This window comes from Salmo salar, chromosome 09, assembly GCF_965601325.2.
Source record: "Salmo salar chromosome 09, fSalSal1, whole genome shotgun sequence".
NCBI classification, from domain to species: Eukaryota; Metazoa; Chordata; class Actinopteri; order Salmoniformes; family Salmonidae; genus Salmo; species Salmo salar.
Genome location: NC_138299.1, coordinates 158,591,990 through 158,615,530, shown reverse-complemented (window position 1 = coordinate 158,615,530; position 23,541 = coordinate 158,591,990). Strand labels below are relative to the sequence as shown.

The window sequence follows — 23,541 nt, the reverse complement described above, 5'->3', positions numbered from 1 at the left end:
ATATTTTATGCACTAGTGCTAGCTAGCTGTAGCTTATGATTTCAGTACTAGATTCATTCTCTGATCCTTTGATTGGGTGGACAACATGTCAGTTCATGCTGCAAGAGCTCTGATAGGCTGGAGGACATCCTCCGGAAGTTGTCATAATTACTGTGTAAGTATTTGGAAGGGGGTGAGAACCATGAGCCTCCTAGGTTTTGTATTGAAGTCAATGTACCCAGAGGAGGACGGAAGCTAGCTGTCCTCCGGCTACACCATGGTGCTAACCTACAGAGCGCTGTTGAGGATACTGTAGAACTTCATTGCAAAACTGTGTGTTTTAATCAATGAATATATTTAGTATAGTTTTATCTAAAAATAATAATTTGTATTTTTATGACTGAGGAGGATGTTCCTCTCCTTCCTCCTCTGAGGAGCCTCCACTGATGTAGAAATATATTTTTTTTAAAGACAGCATAGAACCTGGAACTGAAGCCAAACAGGGTGGAGGGTGAGGATTAGAGATCACATGATGATGGAGAGATGCTAATCAGATGAACGTTTACACAAAGCCGTGTTAAGATCACACAACAAATAAAGCTGATCTCTTTTCAACACACACACAGGTCAAAGAGCTTCTGGGGTCTACAGTACTGGAATGTATCAGTTTAAATCTTGAACCAGAGAAACAAAAAAATAACTGCGATAGATTGAATATGTTTCATAGGATCAGAGATATGAAATCTAGAGGCTTGAGAGAGAGAGGGCTCCTCACTGAAATAGTATTTAATAAAACATTCTGCTCCAGAAATAGATGGCCGTGTGCTTCGCCGCTTTCCAGCACCAATGACGGCTGGTTAGGTGAGTGAGTGTAGCAATGAAGAATGTATTACGTAGAGTAGAAGAACTCTCACATACAGGTCGGTCTGGTAGACGTGGAGGATGGGTTCATTTGGATATGATCACCGAATTCAGACAGATGCTGTCAGCAGGAGCCATTCAAATGGGAATTCCCTAGGAAGGGGTGCGTCACTTGAGTGGGTTGAGTCGCTGACGTGGTCTTCCTGTCTGGGTTAGCGCCCCCCCTTGGGTTGTGCCGTGGCGGTGATCTTTGTGGGCTATACTCGGCCTTGTCTCAGGATGGTAAGTTGGTGGTTGAAGATATCCCTCTAGTGGTGTGGGGGCTGTGCTTTGGCAAAGTGGGTGGGGTTATATCCTGCCTGTTTGGCCCTGTCCGGGGGTATCGTCGGATGGGGCCACAGTGTCTCCCGACCCTTCCTGTCTCAGCCTCCAGTATTTATGCCGCAGTAGTTTATGTGTCGGGGGGTTAGGGTCAGTCTGTTACATCTGGAGTATTTCTCCTGTCTTATCCGGTGTCCTGTGTGAATTTAAGTATGCTCTCTCTAATTCTCTCTCTTTCTTTCTCTCAGAGGACCTGAACCCTAGGACGATGCCTCAGGACTACCTGGCATGATGACTCCTTGCTGTCCCCAGTCCACCTGGCCGTGCTGCTGCTCCAGTTTCAACTGATCTGCCTGCGGCTATGGAACCCTGACCTGTTCACCGGACATGCTACCTGTCCCAGACCTGCTGTTTTCAACTCTCTGGAGACAGCAGGAGCGGTAGAGATACTCTCAATGATCGGCTATGAAAAGCCAACTGACATTTACTCTTGTGTTACTGACTTGTTGCACCCTCGACAACTACTGTGATTATTATTATTTGACCATGCTGGTCATTTATGAACATTTGAACATCTTGGCCATGTGCTGTTATAATCTCCACCCGGCACAGCCAGAAGAGGACTGGCCACCCCTCATAGCCTGGTTCCTCTCTAGGTTTCTTCCTAGGTTTTGGCCTTTCTAGGGAGTTTTTCCTAGCCACCGTACTTCTACACCTGCATTGCTTGCTGTTTGGGGTTTTAGGCTGGGTTTCTGTACAGCACTTTGATATATCAGCTGATGTAAGAAGGGCTTTATAAATACATTTGATGAGGAATACAAGATATTAATTCACCGGTAATTTAAATGCGAGTCAGAGATTGGACAGGTCATTTAACTAGAGGAAGTTGATTGGACAGGTAATCTAATTAAAGAGAAAGACGGTCCTTAGATCTGCTTTCTGCGTCAGAGGATACTGTGTTTGTGTGTTCTGGGATGACGCGTGTCCCTGTCCATCTTTTCCCTACTCACCCTCCTGGTGTTGTCAAGGACCTTGGGGTCTGGCCGGCCGTAGTTGGGAGGGTTGGCGTAGGGGTCGTACCCCAGACGGGACAACATGGGGGCGATGACGGGCATGTCCCTCAGTACGTCCGCAGGGATCTTGCCTACCCACTTAGATAAGGCCTCCACGTTGACTGGCTTTATCACCTGGTCTGTAGACCTCTCCACCCTGCAGAGAGAGAGAGAAAACACCACAGTTAGCATTCGCAGTTTGTCCCCAGAAGACCATTGACTAGCTAGCATCATTCAAGGCATCCTTGCTTGAGGTACTGGTACTCACTTATAATTGGATTAGTGAGAGTAATGAGATGGAAACCTACTTCCTGATGACCTCTAGCGAGAGAGGAAGAAAGGCTGCTTTTTGAAAGTGATCTAACAGATGAACACACACCAGCATCCTCTAAGCCACTGCTAGTTGAACAGCACCTTTGTCAGACACGTTGATAGCATGATGTTAGCATTGTTAAGGAATGGTTCAACATTATCCCTTGATAGCATGATGTTAGCATTGTTAAGGAATGGTTCAACATTATCCCTCGATAGCATGATGTTAGCATTGTTAAGGAATGGTTCAACATTATCCCTCGATAGCATGATGTTAGCATTGTTAAGGAATGGTTCAACATGATCCCTCGATAGCATGGTTTTAGCATTATTAAGGAATGGTTCAACATTATCCCTCGATAGCATGATGTTAGCATTATTAAGGAATGGTTCAACATGATCCCTCGATAGCATGATGTTAGCATTATTAAGGAATGGTTCAACATTATCCCTCGATAGCATGATGTTAGCATTGTTAAGGAATGGTTCAACATGATCCCTCGATAGCATGATGTTAGCATTGTTAAGGAATGGTTCAACATTATCCCTTGATAGCATGATGTTAGCATTGTTAAGGAATGGTTCAACATTATCCCTCGATAGCATGATGTTAGCATTATTAAGGAATGGTTCAACATTATCCCTCGATAGCATGATGTTAGCATTATTAAGGAATGGTTCAACATTATCCCTTGATAGCATGATGTTAGCATTGTTAAGGAATGGTTCAACATTATCCCTTGATAGCATGATGTTAGCATTATTAAGGAATGGTTCAACATTATCCTTGATAGCATGGTTTTAGCATTAAGGAATGGTTCAACATTATCCCTCGATAGCATGGTTTTAGCATTATTAAGGAATGGTTCAACATTATCCCTTGATAGCATGGTTTTAGCATTATTAAGGAATGGTTCAACATTATCCCTTGATAGCATGATGTTAGCATTGTTAAGGAATGGTTCAACATTATCCTTGATAGCATGGTGTTAGCATTATTAAGGAATGGTTCAACATTATCCCTCGATAGCATGGTTTTAGCATTAAGGAATGGTTCAACATTATCCCTTGATAGCATGGTTTTAGCATTATTAAGGAATGGTTCAACATTATCCCTTGATAGCATGATGTTAGCATTATTAAGGAATGGTTCAACATTATCCTTGATAGCATGGTGTTAGCATTATTAAGGAATGGTTCAACATTATCCCTCGATAGCATGGTTTTAGCATTAAGGAATGGTTCAACATTATCCCTTGATAGTGTGGTTTTAGCAGTGGACCAGTGACCAGCCCTTGTTACTGCAGGCAGCTAACTGCAAACTAATTGGCTCTAACTGGGTCATGGGACACGATTGAAGATGGCCCCCAAGCTTCAGCCTCTCTCCAGCTCCAGGCTTCACAGTTAATGGGTTGAATGAATGGCCCCTCCATAGAGATATGGGTTTCTATCTCACTGTATCAGATCACGCCCCTGTCCCCATGTATGTCTGCCTCCATGCATCCCATTTCATTCCAGTCCCTTTATATGAGCACGGAGACAAGACATTAGGACATTAGGGCAACATTACAGAGCTTTGCTGAGTGGACTGGGCCTTTCCCCAATGACTGACAGATTTGGAGGAGCGATATTAAAAATGAATCAACCATTACCTCAATCTACTCTGGGTTAAATTATTCATCATTTCTGAAATATTTAATAAGCAGGGGGGGGGGGGGGGGGACTGCCCGTCTGAATCCCAGTCTTTGTTTTCAGGAAAATAAGAAAGTTGACCATTTGTGGATGACATTAAGGGATGAAGTGACAAGATGTTTGAACGTTTATAGACGACGTGAAGGGATGAAGTGTTAAGGTGTACACATTGAAGGGGAACAGTGAGAGGCCACTCCACCATGAGCATCACTGATTTGTCATAGCTGTGGATGTCGCAGCAGATATAAGCAGTCGTCAGTATTATAGACGTACAGGACTTGAAGCATTGAGCTTTAACTGTAAAGGCACAACAAAATTGCCATCAATTTAGTGAGTCGTTCCCTCCAGCGACGTAATCCATCAATTGACAGAAATACGTCATTTTTCATAATTTGCTTTACTTTTATAAATGATCTGAAATAAAAAGGACATTTTGGTTGGGAATAGGTTACTGGGCCGTTGTTGAGTAGTTTGTGTAGCAGCCGTTTGCCTGTTTAAAAAGAAAAAGGTTTCATATAATTATTTTCATCCACATAGAATGGGCATATAACCTGAACAGAGCTAGTGTACAGTATATCATCAATGGATCAGCATGTCAGCCATGTTGGACACCAGAGCCCGGAAACGCTGATCTATAGAAATAGAGATTGTTAGTTGAAGAGTTGAGAGAGTTTAGCGGGAGGAGAGGGCAACATTCTGGGGGATAAGGAACCCTGCTCAACGCATTACACAGGCACGGTATAAAACAATAAAAAATGTAAAATAAAAAACACACACACTCGTACAAGAATGACGCAGCGCATGCACACGTTACATGTAAGACCTGTTGTTGGAGCCAGGCATATCTCTAGAAACCACAGCTGGTTCGTGACAGCCTCCACCCTGCTCCTCTTCAGAACAGACAGAGTCCATATGGAAAACAGATTACAGCAACAGCTGAGTTCTGACCCAGCATACAGGATCTGTGTCCCATATGGCACCCTATTCCCTATTTAGTGCACTACTTTAGACCAGAGCCCTATGGCATCCTATTCCCTTTATAGTGCACTACTTTAGACCAGACCCTAAAGGCATCCTATTCCCTTTATAGTGCACTACTTTAGACCAGAGCCCTATGGGCCTTATCGGGTGCCATTTGAGACACACAGATGGGCTTAAGGTGTCAGCATACTCCGGTTCAGCTGGCTCCTAGCTGAACCCGGCCCAGGGGAGCTGAACCCGGCCCAGGGGAGCTGAACCCGGGCCAGGGGAGCTGAACCCGGGCCAGGGGAGCTGAACCCGGCCCAGGGGAGCTGAACCCGGCCCAGGGGAGCTGAACCCGGGCCAGGGGAGCTGAACCCGGGCCAGGGGAGCTGAACCCGGCCCAGGGGAGCTGAACCCGGGCCAGGGGAGCTGAACCCGGGCCAGGGGAGCTGAACCCGGCCCAGGGGAGCTGAACCCGGGCCAGGGGAGCTGAACCCGGCCCAGGGGAGCTGAACCCGGGCCAGGGGAGCTGAACCCGGGCCAGGGGAGCTGAACCCGGGCCAGGGGAGCTGAACCCGGCCCAGGGGAGCTGAACCCGGGCCAGGGGAGCTGAACCCGGGCCAGGGGAGCTGAACCCGGGCCAGGGGAGCTGAACCCGGGCCAGGGGAGCTGAACCCGGGCCAGGGGAGCTGAACCCGGCCCAGGGGAGCTGAACCCGGGCCAGGGGAGCTGAACCCGGGCCAGGGGAGCTGAACCCGGCCCAGGGGAGCTGAACCCGGGCCAGGGGAGCTGAACCCGGCCCAGGGGAGCTGAACCCGGGCCAGGGGAGCTGAACCCGGCCCAGGGGAGCTGAACCCGGCCCAGGGGAGCTGAACCCGGGCCAGGGGAGCTGAACCCGGCCCAGGGGAGCTGAACCCGGCCCAGGGGAGCTGAACCCGGGCCAGGGGAGCTGAACCCGGCCCAGGGGAGCTGAACCCGGCCCAGGGGAGCTGAACCCGGCCCAGGGGAGCTGAACGAGTGTGCTCGCATACGCCCTTAAAACACAAGAAAACAAATAAATAAATAAATAAATAAACAGCGGCAATAGTACTGTTTGTCCATTTTGTGACGCCATACTGTAGCCTGTATACACTTCCTCAAAATAGTCAGAATGTATCTAAGACAACTCTGTCATTACTGTTGACATTTTTGCCGAGCTCTTAGTTTCACTAAGATGTTTGGTGCAGTGTTACTCAATGAAAAAAAAGTGCATTAAAATGAGTCCTCTCTCGTTGAATGACAACAAAGACTTTATTGAAGAATCCCTACTGTTGACCAATCACTGACGAAGGGGCGTAGACTTCAGCTCTGAACTTTGGCTTGCCTCTAGAAAAAAAATAAAAATAAATGTGTGCTCGAACAGCCGGAAAGAAAATGACATATGCACGAAGTCTTCCAAACGGTTTGGGTTGGGAAGCACGTGAACGCCTTTAGAGTGGGGTAGGGAGAGATGGAAAGAGGGCTCTACCTTTAACTCTGCATGGTTACAGCACAGCTGGGCGTCTCCACAGCTTCTCTCTCTCTCTGCGTGTGTGTGTGTGTGTGTGTGTGTGTGTCCAAGATGAATCTGCCTGCCAGCAGCGGGGAGAGATTCATACAAATACCAGGAGAGCGGAGAGCCAACCCCAGCCTTGATTCAAATCAGCAGGAGAGCGGAGAGCCAACCCTAGCCTTGATTCAAATTCAGCAGGAGAGTGGAGAGCCAACCCTAGCCTTGATTCAAATTCAGCAGGAGAGCGGAGAGCCAACCCTAGCCTTGATTCAAATTCAGCAGGAGAGTGGAGAGCCAACCCCAGCCTTGATTCAAATCAGCAGGAGAGCGGAGAGCCAACCCTAGCCTTGATTCAAATTCAGCAGGAGAGCGGAGAGCCAACCCTAGCCTTGATTCAAATTCAGCAGGAGAGCGGAGAGCCAACCCTAGCCTTGATTCAAATTCAGCAGGAGAGTGGAGAGCCAACCCTAGCCTTGATTCAAATTCAGCAGGAGAGCGGAGAGCCAACCCTAGCCTTGATTCAAATTCAGCAGGAGAGCGGAGAGCCAACCCTAGCCTTGATTCAAATTCAGCTTGGAGAGCGGAGAGCCAACCCTAGCCTTGATTCAAATTCAGCAGGAGAGCGGAGAGCCAACCCTAGCCTTGATTCAAATTCAGCAGGAGAGCCAACCCTAGCCTTGATTCAAATCAGCAGGAGAGTGGAGAGCCAACCCTAGCCTTGATTCAAATTCAGCAGGAGAGCCAACCCTAGCCTTGATTCAAATTCAGCAGGAGAGTGGAGAGCCAACCCTAGCCTTGATTCAATTCATCAGGAGAGCCAACCCCAGCCTTGATTCAAATTCATCAGGAGAGCCAACCCCAGCCTTGATTCAAATCAGCACCATGGTATTGTGAATAAAGCTTATTTTCTCAGACCGTGTCCTAAATGGAACACTATTCCCTACGTGGTGCACTACTTTTGAGAGCTCTCGCTCACACACAGTCCATTAACTTCTGACTTCCCTCAGGTCTCTCTGCATTCCAGTCCTGCACTACTACAATACACCTCGATAATGCCTGACAATTCACTAAACAAATCCACTTACTTTGGGAATGCAATCTTTACCACTGTAGAACTAGGATATATGTCTCAAATGGCACCCTATCCCCTCATATATAGTGCTCTGGTCCAAATGTAGTCCACTATATAGGGATCCATTTAGAACACAGCCTTTACTGTATGATTAATAGACAACTGCTTTTGTTCATCTCTGGAGGAAGAAGGGAGGACTATAATACTGTTTCTGAAAGAGAGAGACAGAGAGAGCGAGAGAGAGAGAGAGGGAGAGAGACGAGAGAGGCGAGAGAGACAGGAGAGAGAGAGAGAAGGAGAGAGAGAGAGAAAGGAGGCAGAGAGAGAGAAAGGAGAGAGAGCGAGAGGAGAGAGCGAGAGAGAGGAGAGAGAGAGAGGGAGAGAGAGAGAGGAGAGAGAGGAGGAGGAGAGAGAGAGAGAAGGAGAGAGAGAGAGAGAAGGAGAGAGAGAGAGAGAGAGAGAGAGAGAGAGGGCCACAGTTAGCAAAGGAGTTAGCATTGTAGTGTCCCCCCCAGAAGATCATTGACTAGCTAGCATCATTCAAGGCATCCAAAATGAGCCTTCCTTTTTCCCCTTGCTTGAGGTACTAAGGGAGGCTGAAGCCGAAAACCCTCATGTGGGTCGGAGGGGGGGGGGGGGGGGTGGGGGGGGGTGTTGACCCGGGCAGGGAGTGTAGGCCTATAAACGTTGAATGTTTAGAGGTCCACAGCATAAACAGATACAAACAAACGTGACTCATTCTGACCAGAGAGAGAAAGAGAGAGAGAGAGCAAGACATCTGCTTGTACTTGGTATCTCCAGTAGAGGTTCATGGGTAAAAGCACTGGGGAAGCCAATCCAGGAACAAAAATGCCATATTCCAACCTGTGTAGTGATAATTGTGTTGTTTTGTTCTATAACCTGTTAGTTCATATGTCTTGACAACGTGATTTAAAGGCTGAGACAATAAGAAGACACAGTGGCAGAATAAATTCAACTACACCTTTTTGTTTCATCACAAAACCGGAGAGCGACATCTGTCCGGTGAAGTCCACAAAACATATAACAAAACAGTTACATGACCTACAGCATGGTCAAGCAAGGTAATGTTTCCCACATTTTCAAACCACTAAACAACTATTGATACAGAACCACAGAGAATTACCGCAAGTTACAAAGAAAACAGGAGCTGCTTCCACTATTCCAGCATCACTTCAACATGATCAAATCCCGTCTGCTTAGTCTAATACAGTGATGACAAAAAAACACCCCAAAAAACTATTTGGTCCAATCAATGTAAGCTAAATATGAAGTGGCTGTCCATTTTACTGATTTGTGTGTGTGTGTGTGTGTGTGTGTGTGTGTGTGTGTGTGTGTGTGTGTGTGTGTGTTTGCAAGTAGAAAGAACATGTTGACCCACCCTACTGGTAGAGAAACAGTAATGCCATCCTCCTCTCCTTCACGTTGACTAAACAGTCTATGACTTTTAGTTTTTGTTGTCCCTGGCTAAAATACCTGCTCGCTAGTCTAACTTCCATTCATGGTTATCGTTAGCTAGTTAACATTAGCGTTCTACGTCTAGCTACATACTGTACTTCCATCCTCTCAGGTCACGGGCACAACTAGGTATGAATTAATGGTTGGATCAGAGTTGCCGTTATAATCATTGGCCAGTACGGATAATTAAGTAAAACCACAAGTCCAAATCCCTATCTCCATCCATGTCTAAATTACGAAAGGGTTAATTTTAGCTAGCTAGCTAGTTAGTCACTGGGGAGGACAACACAACGAGATGCAGCAATTCAAGTTGTTTCTGTCAATTACATAATTTCTCTTGATGCGATGTAATAGGAGTGAAGACAAATCCAAACTGGCTTCCCTTGACTGTTTTGGTGTGCCCAGACCATTCACAGTTGAGCTCACTCAGATTAGCTCAACGCTGATTGGCTATAATGTTAGACTTTTTTTTTTTTATATCATAGGAGGCCAAATACTCACTGGCTTCCATTGCATTCAATGTTACGGGCAGCAACAATGTCATACTCTGTTTGACCAGACAGCATCAGATAGATGGTCCACACATACAGAGACAGAGGGGCGCTGTTTCACTCGCTCTGAATGCGTTCTCAGGTGAGATACATCCAGCCTGAATTGAAGGAAAATGATGAAACACAGAGAGACGAAAGATATATTTTTTTTTGGGGGGGGGGCACATTTTTTGGGTTGGGGGAAGCCTGGCATCCATGAATACACAGCACTGGGTATCTCATGAACAGATTGTAGAATGGAAACCCCATCTAATAAACAAATTGTGAAAAATGCCTGAGATAAAAGAAGAGTCCCTGCCTCATCTCCTTAGTAATGTCAGCTACAGTGTCAAGACAACTTCACTGTATGTCACGAACAGTTTAACCTAGCAAATAAATACATTTTAGAGAAATGACAAGGAAAGGAAAGTGAGTCTCTTCCTTCTCTCCTCGGTGATGTCAGTTAGCTACGCTGTTAAGATGACCACAACAATTACATTCATTCCGAGAAATGACAAAGAAAGAAAATAAAAAAAGAGAGAGGCTCTGTTGCGTTGTCAGCTAGCTACACTGTAGAAGTAGGTCGCATCTGGAGGCCTACTTCTGGTTGTTGCCACGGCCACCAAACTGGGGAGGAGCTACTTCTTATCCTGTATGTTTACAGTACAGTCTGGCCTCCGGTGTGCACACACAAACACACAAACAAAATATATAATAAATAAATCATATATATAATATCTAAATATTATTTCACACACACAGTGTACTAGTCAAAAGTTGAGACACCTACTCATTAAAGTTTTTTTCTTTTAAATAATGTAGTAACCAAAAAAGTGTTATAAAATATATTTTGATTTGTTTATTTTAGATTCTTCAAAGTAACTACCCTTTCGCCTTGATGACAGCTTTGCACATTCTTGGCATTCTCTCAACCAGCTTCATGAAGAATGCTTTTCCAACAGTCTTGAAGGAGTTCCCACATATGCTGAGCACTTGTTGCTGCTTTTCCTTCACTCTGCAGTCCAACTCATCCCAAACCATCTCAAATGGGCTGAGGTCGGGTAATTGTGAAGGCCAGGTCATCTGATGCAGCACTCAATCACTTTCCACTTTCCTCAAATAACCCTTACACAGCCTGGAAGTGTTTTGGATCATTGTCCTGCTGAAAAACAAATGATAGTCCCACTAAGCGCAAACCAGATGGGATGGCGTATCGCTGCAGAATGCTGTGGTAGCCATGCTGGTTAAGCGTGCCTTGAAATCTAAATAAATCACTGACAGTGTCACCAACAAATCACCCCCACACCTCCTCCTCCATGCTTCATAGTGGGAACCACACATGCGGAGATCATCCGTTCACCTACTCTGCATTTTAACAAAGACACGGCGGTTGGAACCAAAAATCTCTCATTTGGACTCATCAGATCAAAAGGACAGATTTCCACCAGTCTAATGTCCATTGCTCGTGTTTCTTAGTTTCTTTGCTGCAGTTCGACCATGAAGGCCAAATTCACACAGTTTCCTCTGAACAGTTGATGTTGAGATGTGTTTGTTACTTGAACTCTGTGAAGTATTTATTTGGGCTGCAATTTCTGAGACTGGTAACTCTAATAAACTTATCCTCTGCAGCAGAGGTAACTCTGGGTCTTCCTTTCCTGTGGTAGTCCTCATGAGAGCCTGTTTCAGCATAGCGCTTGATGGTTATTGCGACTGCACTTGAAGAAACTTTCAAAGTTCTTAAAATGTTCCCTATTGACTGATCTTCATGTCTTAAAGTAATGGACTGTCATTTCTCTTTGCTTATTTGAGCTGTTCTTGCCATAAACTTGACGTTGGTCTTTTACCAAATAGGGCTATATTCTGTATACCACCCCTACCTTGTCACAACTGATTGGCTCAAATGTATTAAGGAAAGAAATTCCACAAATTAACAAGGCAATCCTGTTAACTGAAATGCATTCCAGGTGACTACTTCATGAAGCTGGTTGAGAGAATGCCAAGAGTGTGCAAAGCTGTCATTAAGGCAAAAGGGTGGCTACTTTGAAGAATCTCAAATATATTTAGATTTGTTTAACACTTGTTTGGTTACTACATGATTCCATATGTGTTATTTCATAGTTTTGATGTCACTATTATTCTACAATGTAGAAAATAGTAAAAAGAAAAGAAAAACCCTGGAATGAGTAGGTCTGTCTAAACATTTGACTGGTACTGTATATTTAATATATGCATGAATATTGAACAATACATCAACATTCTTCAAGGTGGCATAATGATGGCATCAGAGCAAGAGAAAAGCATGAATATTGAACAAGACATCAACATTCTTCAAGGCGGCATCTGCAGCTGTTCCAAATAGATAAAAAAAATAAAACTGAAAAAAAGCTTTTGGCCTCAACGACCTCCAAGAGAAAGATGAACAAGGAGGTCTGTATAAGATAGAAAAAGTAAAGATGCATGTTTTGTTTGTCACTGTTGTCGTCATAAACTGACCTTTCACCCACTCCCCCCCTTGTCCTGGTTCACTTCCTCCCCCCTTGGTCCTGGTTCACTTCCTCCCCCCTTGGTCCTGGTTCACCTCCTCCCCCCTTGGTCCTGGTTCACCTCCTCCCCCCTTGGTCCTGGTTCACCTCCTCCCCCCTTGGTCCTGGTTCACCTCCTCCCCCCTTGGTCCTGGTTCACCTCCTCCCCCCTTGGTCCTGGTTCACCTCCTCCCCCCTTGGTCCTGGTTCACCTCCTCCCCCCTTGGTCCTGGTTCACCTCCTCCCCCCTTGTCCTGGTTCACCTCCTCCCCCCTTGGTCCTGGTTCACCTCCTCCCCCCTTGGCCCTGGATCACCTCCTCCCCCTTGGTCCTGGTTCACCTCCTCCCCCCTTGGTCCTGGTTCACCTCCTCCCCCCTTGTCCTGGTTCACCTCCTCCCCCCTTGGTCCTGGTTCACCTCCTCCCCCCTTGGTCCTGGATCACCTCCTCCCCCCTTGGTCCTGGATCACCTCCTCCCCCTTGGTCCTAGTTCACCTCCTCCCCTCCTTCTCCTAGTTCACCTCCTCCCCCCTTCTCCTAGTTCACCTCCTCCCCCCTTCTCCTAGATCGAGAGAGCACGCGAGAGAGAGCGCTAGGTCTCTGGTCCCCCTCCTAGCCCTTCCTTCCCTAAATCAGCCATGTTATTGATGGTAATGGGGGAGAGACAGAAGGGAGGCTGAGATCACAGCCCACTACAGTACAGATAAGGGACCTGCTGCAAACCAAAGGGTCTGAGAGAATACATGCACAAGCGCCCGTGCACGGTTTTAGTAGGTAAAGATGGAGGTGCTCTGCTCTGCCCGGTGACAGGGACGCTGGAGTGAAGTACTACTGGGGGGGGGGGGGGGGGGGGTCTGGTGTTGAGGGTGTAGTACTACTGAATTGTGTGTGTGTTTAGTCAGTCTCAGAAAGGGTGTGTGTGTGTGTGTGTGTGTGTGTTTAGTCAGACTCACAAAGGGTGTGTGTGTGAGTGTGTTAGTCAGACTCAGAAAGGGTGTGTGTGTGAGTGTGTTAGTCAGACTCAGAAAGGGTGTGTGTGTGAGTGTGTTAGTCAGACTCAGAAAGGGTGTGTGTGTGAGTGTGTTAGTCAGACTCAGAAAGGGTGTGTGTGTGAGTGTGTTAGTCAGACTCAGAAAGGGTGTGTGTGTGAGTGTGTTAGTCAGACTCAGAAAGCAAGCAGAAGGCTGGGCACTGATACGTAGGAACAGAGCTTGTGGTCCTCTGTGGAAAAGTTGGGTTGTGGGTTCAACTCCCACAGGAATCTCATAAACAAACAAAATGTATGTAGTCACTGCACTGCTCTGTCAGTCACTGCCCTGTCAGTCACTGCTCTGTCAGTCACTGCTCTGTCAGTCACTGCCCTGCCAGACACTGCCCTGTCAGTCACTGCCCTGTCAGTCACTGCCCTGTCAGTCACTGCCCTGTCAAGTCACTGCCCTGTCAAGTCACTGCCCTGCCAGACACTGCCCTGTCAAGTCACTGCCCTGCCAGACACTGCTCTGCCAGTCACTGCCCTGCCAGTCACTGCCCTGTCAGTCACTGCTTTGCCAGTCACTGCTAAGTGTCATATATATTTTTTCATGAATGTTATATTGTTTATAGTCTTGTCTGATGAGAGGAGGCAGATCGGACTTACGTCAACACCCTGTGTACGTACTCTTAATCTCCTGTTCCATCAGGTTATGGGCCCACTACATCTGTTCCATCAGGTTATGGGCCCACTACATCTGTGAAGTCTGGCTCAATCCCAGTATTTATGGATTTGTTTGTTTAATAAATAAATAAAAATCACAAAAAAGGTTATGGACCTGTTGGATATATTAGGTTGATTTGGTAACACCGAGTATGTTAACCCAGTATGTTTACCAGTAGGCTGGTTAACCCAGTATGTTTATCAGTAGGCTGGTTAACCCAGTATGTTTATCAGTAGGCTGGTTAACCCAGTATGTTTACCAGTAGGCTGGTTAACCCAGTATGTTTACCAGTAGGCTGGTTAACCCAGTATGTTTACCAGTAGGCTGGTTAACCCAGTATGTTTACCAGTAGGCTGGTTAACCCAGTATGTTTACCAGTAGGCTGGTTAACCCAGTATGTTTACCAGTAGGCTGGTTAACCCAGTATGTTTACCAGTAGGCTGGTTAACCCAGTATGTTTACCAGTAGGCTGGTTAACCCAGTATGTTTACCAGTAGGCTGGTTAACCCAGTATGTTTACCAGTAGGCTGGTTAACCCAGTATGTTTACCAGTAGGCTGGTTAACCCAGTATGTTTACCAGTAGGCTGGTTAACCCAGTATGTTTACCAGTAGGCTGGTTAACCCAGTATGTTTACCAGTAGGCGGGTTAACCCAGTATGTTTACCAGTAGGCTGGTTAACCCAGTATGTTTACCAGTAGGCTGGTTAACCCAGTATGTTTACCAGTAGGCTGGTTAACCCAGTATGTTTACCAGTAGGCTGGTTAACCCAGTATGTTTACCAGTAGGCTGGTTAACCCAGTATGTTTACCAGTAGGCTGGTTAACCCAGTATGTTTACCAGTAGCCTGGTTAACCCAGTATGTTTACCAGTAGCCTGGTTAACCCAGTATGTTTACCAGTAGGCTGGTTAACCCAGTATGTTTACCAGTAGGCTGGTTAACCCAGTATGTTTACCAGTAGGCTGGTTAACCCAGTATGTTTATCAGTAGGCTGGTTAACCCAGTATGTTTATCAGTAGCCTGGTTAACCCAGTATGTTTACCAGTAGCCTGGTTAACCCAGTATGTTTACCAGTAGGCTGGTTAACCCAGTATGTTTACCAGTAGGCTGGTTAACCCAGTATGTTTACCAGTAGGCTGGTTAACCCCGTATGTTTACCAGTAGGCTGGTTAACCCAGTATGTTTACCAGTAGGCTGGTTAACCCAGTATGTTTACCAGTAGGCTGGTTAACCCAGTATGTTTATCAGTAGGCTGGTTAACCCAGTATGTTTACCAGTAGGCTGGTTAACCCAGTATGTTTACCAGTAGGCTGGTTAACCCAGTATGTTTATCAGTACCCTGGTTAACCCAGTATGTTTACCAGTAGGCTGGTTAACCCAGTATGTTTACCAGTAGGCTGGTTAACCCAGTATGTTTACCAGTAGGCTGGTTAACCCAGTATGTTTACCAGTAGGCTGGTTAACCCAGTATGTTTATCAGTAGGCTGGTTAACCCAGTATGTTTATCAGTAGGCTGGTTAACCCAGTATGTTTATCAGTAGGCTGGTTAACCTAGTATGTTTACCAGTAGGCTGGTTAACCCAGTATGTTTACCAGTAGGCTGGTTAACCCAGTATGTTTACCAGTAGGCTGGTTAACCCAGTATGTTTACCAGTAGGCTGGTTAACCCAGTATGTTTACCAGTAGGCTGGTTAACCCAGTATGTTTACCAGTAGGCTGGTTAACCCAGTATGTTTACCAGTAGGCTGGTTAACCCAGTATGTTTATCAGTAGGCTGGTTAACCCAGTATGTTTATCAGTAGCCTGGTTAACCCAGTATGTTTACCAGTAGCCTGGTTAACCCAGTATGTTTACCAGTAGGCTGGTTAACCCAGTATGTTTACCAGTAGGCTGGTTAACCCAGTATGTTTATCCAGTAGGCTGGTTAACCCAGTATGTTTATCAGTAGGCTGGTTAACCCAGTATGTTTACCAGTAGGCTGGTTAACCCAGTATGTTTATCAGTAGGCTGGTTAACCCAGTATGTTTATCAGTAGGCTGGTTAACCCAGTATGTTTATCAGTAGCCTGGTTAACCCAGTATGTTTACCAGTAGGCTGGTTAACCCAGTATGTTTATCAGTAGGCTGGTTAACCCAGTATGTTTACCAGTAGGCTGGTTAACCCAGTATGTTTACCAGTAGGCTGGTTAACCCAGTATGTTTACCAGTAGGCTGGTTAACCCAGTATGTTTATCAGTAGGCTGGTTAACCCAGTATGTTTACCAGTAGGCTGGTTAACCCAGTATGTTTACCAGTAGGCTGGTTAACCCAGTATGTTTACCAGTAGGCTGGTTAACCCAGTATGTTTACCAGTAGGCTGGTTAACCCAGTATGTTTACCAGTAGGCTGGTTAACCCAGTATGTTTATCAGTAGGCTGGTTAACCCAGTATGTTTATCTGTAGGCTGGTTAACCCAGTATGTTTACCAGTAGGCTGGTTAACCCAGTATGTTTATCAGTAGCCTGGTTAACCCAGTATGTTTACCAGTAGGCTGGTTAACCCAGTATGTTTATCAGTAGCCTGGTTAACCCAGTATGATTATCAGTAGGCTGGTTAACCCAGTATGTTTATCAGTAGGCTGGTTAACCCAGTATGTTTATCAGTAGCCTGGTTAACCCAGTATGTTTACCAGTAGGCTGGTTAACCCAGTATGTTTATCAGTAGCCTGGTTAACCCAGTATGATTATCAGTAGGCTGGTTAACCCAGTATGTTTATCAGTAGGCTGGTTAACCCAGTATGTTTACCAGTAGGCTGGTTAACCCAGTATGTTTACCAGTAGGCTGGTTAACCCAGTATGTTTACCAGTAGGCTGGTTAACTGAGTATGAGAAAAGCTTCATTTTTTTTTTTTTTAATAGGAGTATTTTATATATAGGAGTATTTTATATATAGGAGTATTTTATATATAGGAGTATTTTATATAGGAGTATTTTATATATAGGAGTATTTTATATATAGGAGTATTTTATATATAGGAGTATTTTATATATAGGAGTATTTTATATATAGGAGTATTTTATATAGGAGGCAGATGACAATACAACGGTGTGTGATTTCCTGTTTGCGTGAAGCAAAAATATGAGCCAGGAAACATTCAGAACAGTTTGTTGCTGTTGTTGTTTTTGCATGCAAATCGCACAGCATTTAGACGTCTCCGCTAAGCCCTGCAACTTGCAACAATTACAGTCCAACAAGCATAAATTAAAAGACGAAGACAGACAGAAATTCAATCAATTTCCATGGAAATGTGAACAGTGAGGATCATTGTTTTGAGGTAGAATATTAGACGATACCTCCTTTGGTAGTGCAAATATAATATAATTTGTCGTCCTTGCTAAGGACGCACCAGAAAATGCCCGGTTTGTCCTGGTACAGCAAAGCTGGCTTCTCAGTCGTTTTCTAAGCTCAGGGCAAAGATACTAATCCTGTTGAGACTTGTGCTGTTTACTGAAAGCCCTATTCTTCATATTTTACAGTCCCTGTCTCTCCTCTATGGCCACATGGCTGTTATCTCGTCTCTGTTGCCTGTCTTCAGCTGTGTCCAGAGGCCTCTCGGTAAGGTCTCATTTTATTCATACTTGATGGTAATCAATGTGCTGAGGGGTGGTGTGTGTGCAGTGGGAGGCTGTCTGTCTGGCTCTTTGACAGAGACAGACAGAGGGCCCCGACAGACAGACAGACAGACAGACAGACAGACAGACAGACAGACAGACAGACAGACAGACAGACAGACAGACAGACAGACAGACAGACAGACAGACAGACAGACAGACAGACAGACAGACAGACAGACAGAGAGACAGAGGGCCCGCCAGAAAGAGAGAGACAGACGGTCCGCCCGCCAGACAGACAGAGAGCCCGACAGAGACACAGACAGAGAGCCCGACAAAGGGCCCGCCAGACAGACAAAGAGCCCAACAGACAGAGGGCCCGCCAGACAGAGACAGACAGACAGAGAGCCCGACAAAGGGCCCGCCAGACAGACAAAGAGCCCAACAGACAGAGGGCCCGCCAGACAGAGACAGACAGACAGAGAGCCCGACAAAGGGCCCGCCAGACAGACAAAGAGCCCAACAGACAGAGGGCCCGCCAGACAGAGACAGACAGACAGAGAGCCTGACACAGCTCTGGAGAGACAGTAACCCACAAAGAGGTGGAATGAGAGAGGGATGCTCTCATCCCAAAGGGGAAGGGTCAAGAGTACACAGCTCACAATCTCTCCCCAGAATAACCAAAAAAAAACTGCCTACACAGTGTCTGCCTTTCTACATCGCTACAGTGCCCAGAGAGCATTCCTAAGAGATATGGGAGAGGAGGGCTTAACAAAGACATTTGGCCTCTTCTGGAACACTCCAGAACACTCTAGGGCCCTTACAGTTTGGTAAGGAGGTGGAACTCGTCACTGTGCCTTCATATAGAAGCTAACCCCTTCAGTGTTCCATGGCTGGAGATTGAAGGGTACTCCTGTATCTCCCATAGTGGAACAGCTAGATTAGGATCAGGGCTAGCAACCACTAGAGATGGGGGGGGGGGGACAAAACATTAGAAATCATCATGAGGGGTAGCAGTGGGTCAGCTACTCATACACGCAGTCAGAGTTGGCCATATTGTTTTGGGGGCCCTTAGCAAATTTTTTTTGGGGGGCCACCTGAAACAATTGCAATTTTATTACTCATTTCATGCTATTCTTCACCTTTTGTCATAGGGTAGAGATAAATGTCTGTCGTTTTTAAATATGATATCCGAGTAACAGTATAATGAGGACGATAATGAGGACAATAGTTGACAAAAGTTAAGTATTGTATCATGTTGTATTTGTTACAGAGAACCACAAAATTGGGGAATCCCTCTCGTTTCAACCTCGAGTCTGTTTTTGGGAAGTGCAACAGATGTTTGGAGTCTGGCCCTGTTTGGAGTGATCACTTCAGTGCCGTCTCAGAGAGGGGTGAATATGGAGCCAACCAGGAAATCAGACAGACACCTGGGGTAAACAATGGAGGGATGAGAAGAGAAAACAAATGCACCATAGAACGGATCACCCTTCTACCTACATATCTTACACAGCATGTAGGTTCTGTAGAAAATATTCTGGCCCGGATTTAAACAAACTAACCTAAGGCTTAATAATTAAGCCTTTTTTTTTTATACCATTATAAGAAAATATAGGACATTCATAAGTAAATGCCATGCTATTCTCTGGATTTAAAGGGTGCAGATATCTGGCTGGGTGCATCCCAAATGGCGCTCTATTTACGACGTAGTAAACTACTGTTGACCAGGGCCCATACGGTTCTCATCACAAGCAGTGCACTACATGGTGAATAAGGTACCATTTAGAATGCAAACCATCGTTCTCTGGTCTTCTCATGACCTGACCTTGGGTTACCCGTCTAGTGTAGAGGGGTGGTTACCTGTCTAGTGTAGAGGGGTGGAGGGTTACCCGTCTAGTGTAGAGGGGTGGAGGGTTACCCGTCTAGTGTAGAGGGGTGGAGGGTTACCCGTCTAGTGTAGAGGGGTGGAGGGTTACCCGTCTAGTGTAGAGGGGTGGAGGGTTACCCGTCTAGTGTAGAGTGGTGGAGGGTTACCCGTCTAGTGTAGAGGGGTGGAGGGTTACCCGTCTAGTGTAGAGTGGTGGAGGGTTACCCGTCTAGTGTAGAGGGGTGGAGGGTTACCCGTCTAGTGTAGAGGGGTGGAGGGTTACCCGTCTAGTGTAGAGGGGTGGAGGGTTACCCGTCTCGTGTAGAGGGGTGGAGGGTTACCCGTCTAGTGTAGAGTGGTGGTGGAGGGTTACCCGTCTAGTGTAGAGGGGTGGAGGGTTACCCGTCTAGTGTAGAGGGGTGGAGGGTTACCCGTCTAGTGTAGAGGGGTGGAGGGTTACCCGTCTAGTGTAGAGGGGTGGAGGGTTACCCGTCTAGTGTAGAGTGGTGGAGGGTTACCCGTCTAGTGTAGAGTGGTGGAGGGTTACCCGTCTAGTGTAGAGTGGTGGAGGGTTACCCGTCTAGTGTAGAGGGGTGGAGGGTTACCCGTCTAGTGTAGAGGGGTGGAGGGTTACCCGTCTAGTGTAGAGGGGTGGAGGGTTACCCGTCTAGTGTAGAGGGGTGGTGGAGGGTTACCCGTCTAGTGTAGAGGGGTGGTGGAGGGTTACCCGTCTAGTGTAGAGGGGTGGTGGAGGGTTACCCGTCTAGTGTAGAGGGGTGGAGGGTTACCCGTCTAGTGTAGAGGGGTGGAGGGTTACCCGTCTAGTGTAGAGGGGTGGAGGGTTACCCGTCTAGTGTAGAGGGGTGGAGGGTTACCCGTCTAGTGTAGAGGGGTGGAGGGTTACCCGTCTAGTGTAGAGGGGTGGAGGGTTACCCGTCTAGTGTAGAGGGGTGGAGGGTTACCCGTCTAGTGTAGAGGGGTGGAGGGTTACCCGTCTAGTGTAGAGTGGTGGAGGGTTACCCGTCTAGTGTAGAGGGGTGGTGGTGGAGGGTTACCCGTCTAGTGTAGAGGGGTGGAGGGTTACCCGTCTAGTGTAGAGGGGTGGTGGTGGAGGGTTACCCGTCTAGTGTAGAGTGGTGGAGGGTTACCCATCTAGTGTAGAGGGGTGGAGGGTTACCCGTCTAGTGTAGAGGGGTGGAGGGTTACCCGTCTAGTGTAGAGGGGTGGAGGGTTACCCGTCTAGTGTAGAGGGGTGGAGGGTTACCCGTCTAGTGTAGAGGGGTGGAGGGTTACCCGTCTAGTGTAGAGGGGTGGAGGGTTACCCGTCTAGTGTAGAGGGGTGGAGGGTTACCCGTCTAGTGTAGAGAGGTGGTGGTGGAGGGTTACCCATCTAGTGTAGAGGGGTGGTTACCCATCTAGTGTAGAGGGGTGGAGGGTTACCCGTCTAGTGTAGAGGGGTGGAGGGTTACCCGTCTAGTGTAGAGGGGTGGAGGGTTACCCGTCTAGTGTAGAGGGGTGGAGGGTTACCCGTCTAGTGTAGAGGGGTGGAGGGTTACCCGTCTAGTGTAGAGGGGTGGAGGGTTACCCGTCTAGTGTAGAGGGGTGGAGGGTTACCCGTCTAGTGTAGAGGGGTGGAGGGTTACCCGTCTAGTGTAGAGGGGTGGAGGGTTACCCGTCTAGTGTAGAGGGGTGGAGGGTTACCCGTCTAGTGTAGAGTGGTGGAGGGTTACCCGTCTAGTGTAGAGTGGTGGTTACCCGTCTAGTGTAGAGGGGTGGAGGGTTAACCGTCTAGTGTAGAGGGGTGGAGGGTTAACCGTCTAGTGTAGAGGGGTGGAGGGTTACCCGTCTAGTGTAGAGGGGTGGAGGGTTACCCGTCTAGTGTAGAGTGGTGGAGGGTTACCCGTCTAGTGTAGAGGGGTGGTGGTGGAGGGTTACCTGTCTAGTGTAGAGGGGTGGTGGTGGAGGGTTACCCGTCTAGTGTAGAGGGGTGGAGGGTTACCCGTCTAGTGTAGAGGGGTGGTGGTGGAGGGTTACCCGTCTAGTGTAGAGTGGTGGAGGGTTACCCATCTAGTGTAGAGGGGTGGAGGGTTACCCGTCTAGTGTAGAGGGGTGGTTACCCGTCTAGTGTAGAGGGGTGGAGGGTTAACCGTCTAGTGTAGAGGGGTGGAGGGTTACCCGTCTAGTGTAGAGGGGTGGTGGTGGAGGGTTACCCGTCTAGTGTAGAGTGGTGGAGGGTTACCCGTCTAGTGTAGAGGGGTGGAGGGTTACCCGTCTAGTGTAGAGGGGTGGTGGTGGAGGGTTACCCGTCTAGTGTAGAGGGGTGGAGGGTTACCCATCTAGTGTAGAGGGGTGGAGGGTTACCCGTCTAGTGTAGAGGGGTGGAGGGTTACCCGTCTAGTGTAGAGTGGTGGTTACCCGTCTAGTGTAGAGGGGTGGAGGGTTAGTGGAGGGTTACCCGTCTAGTGTAGAGGGGTGGAGGGTTACCCGTCTAGTGTAGAGTGGTGGTTACCCGTCTAGTGTAGAGGGGTGGGGGTTTCCCGTCTAGTGTAGAGTGGTGGTTACCCGTCTAGTGTAGAGTGGTGGTTACCCGTCTAGTGTAGAGGGGTGGAGGGTTACCCGTCTAGTGTAGAGTGGTGGTTACCCGTCTAGTGTAGAGTGGTGGTTACCCGTCTAGTGTAGAGTGGTGGTTACCCGTCTAGTGTAGAGGGGTGTAGGTTACCTGCCCTACTAGAGCTGCCCCGGTCAACTGTATGTGCTGTTATTGTGAAGTGGAAATGTCCAGGATCAACAACAGCTCACCCGCGAAGTGGTAGGCCACACAAATCTGTGCTTTCAACTTTGTGGCAACAGTTTGGTTTGTGGAAGGCCCTTTCTTGTTCCAGCATGACAATGCCCCCGTGCACAAAGCCATGTCCATACAGAAACACCTTTGGGATGAATTGGAACAGCGACAGCGAGAGAGAGAGAGACGTGGACCAGTCCTAACTTGTCTCACTGCACCAGGAAGGGAATGTATTAACCAGAGCCTGATCAGTTCACCACTTACCTTGTCAGTCTGGTGATGAATGGTGCTTGCTCACCATCTCGATGTGCTATGGGTGTGTGCTTGCTCACCATCTCGATGTGCTATGGGTGTGTGCTTGCTCACCATCTCGATGTGCTATGGGTGTGTGCTTGCTCACCATCTCGATGTGCTATGGGTGTGTGCTTGCTCACCATAGCGCTGTGCTAGGGGTGTGTGCTTGCTCACCATAGCGCTGTGCTAGGGGTGTGTGCTTGCTCACCATAGCGCTGTGCTAGGGGTGTGTGCCCCGCTCACCATAGCGCTGTGCTAGGGGTGTGTGCCCCGCTCACCATAGCGCTGTGCTAGGGGTGTGTGCCCCGCTCACCATAGCGCTGTGCTAGGGGTGTGTGCCCGCTCACCATAACGCTGTGCTAGGGGTGTGTGCTTGCTCACCATAGCGCTGTGCTAGGGGTGTGTGCTTGCTCACCATAGCGCTGTGCTAGGGGTGTGTGCTTGCTCACCATAGCGCTGTGCTAGGGGTGTGTGCTTGCTCACCATAGCGCTGTGCTAGGGGTGTGTGCTTGCTCACCATAGCGCTGTGCTAGGGGTGTGTGCTTGCTCACCATAGCGCTGTGCTAGGGGTGTGTGCTTGCTCACCATAGCGCTGTGCTAGGGGTGTGTGCTTGCTCACCATAGCGCTGTGCTAGGGGTGTGTGCTTGCTCACCATAGCGCTGTGCTAGGGGTGTGTGCTTGCTCACCATAGCGCTGTGCTACAGGTGTGTGCTTGCTCACCATAGCGCTGTGCTAGGGGTGTGTGCTTGCTCACCATAGCGCTGTGCTAGGGGTGTGTGCTTGCTCACCATAGCGCTGTGCTAGGGGTGTGTGCTTGCTCACCATAGCGCTGTGCTAGGTGTGTGTGCTTGCTCACCATAGCGCTGTGCTAGGGGTGTGTGCTTGCTCACCATAGCGCTGTGCTAGGGGTGTGTGCTTGCTCACCATAGCGCTGTGCTAGGGGTGTGTGCTTGCTCACCATAACGCTGTGCTACAGGTGTGTGCTTGCTCACCATAGCGCTGTG

The 23,541-nt window shown here is 47.7% G+C and overlaps 1 protein-coding gene across 3 annotated transcripts in view; it reads right to left on the bottom strand.

The window, feature by feature from the left end:
• The window catches only part of LOC106613355 (protein-tyrosine sulfotransferase 1), a 99,994-nt gene that overhangs the window by 36,363 nt on the left and 40,090 nt on the right, over nt 1–23,541 (bottom strand). For all 3 annotated transcript variants that reach the window (XM_045724861.2, XM_045724863.2, XM_045724862.2), the window contains exon 3: nt 2,172–2,370. In XM_045724861.2, coding sequence (XP_045580817.1) covers nt 2,172–2,370 — 199 coding nt within the window. The remainder of the gene's footprint in view (nt 1–2,171; nt 2,371–23,541) is intronic.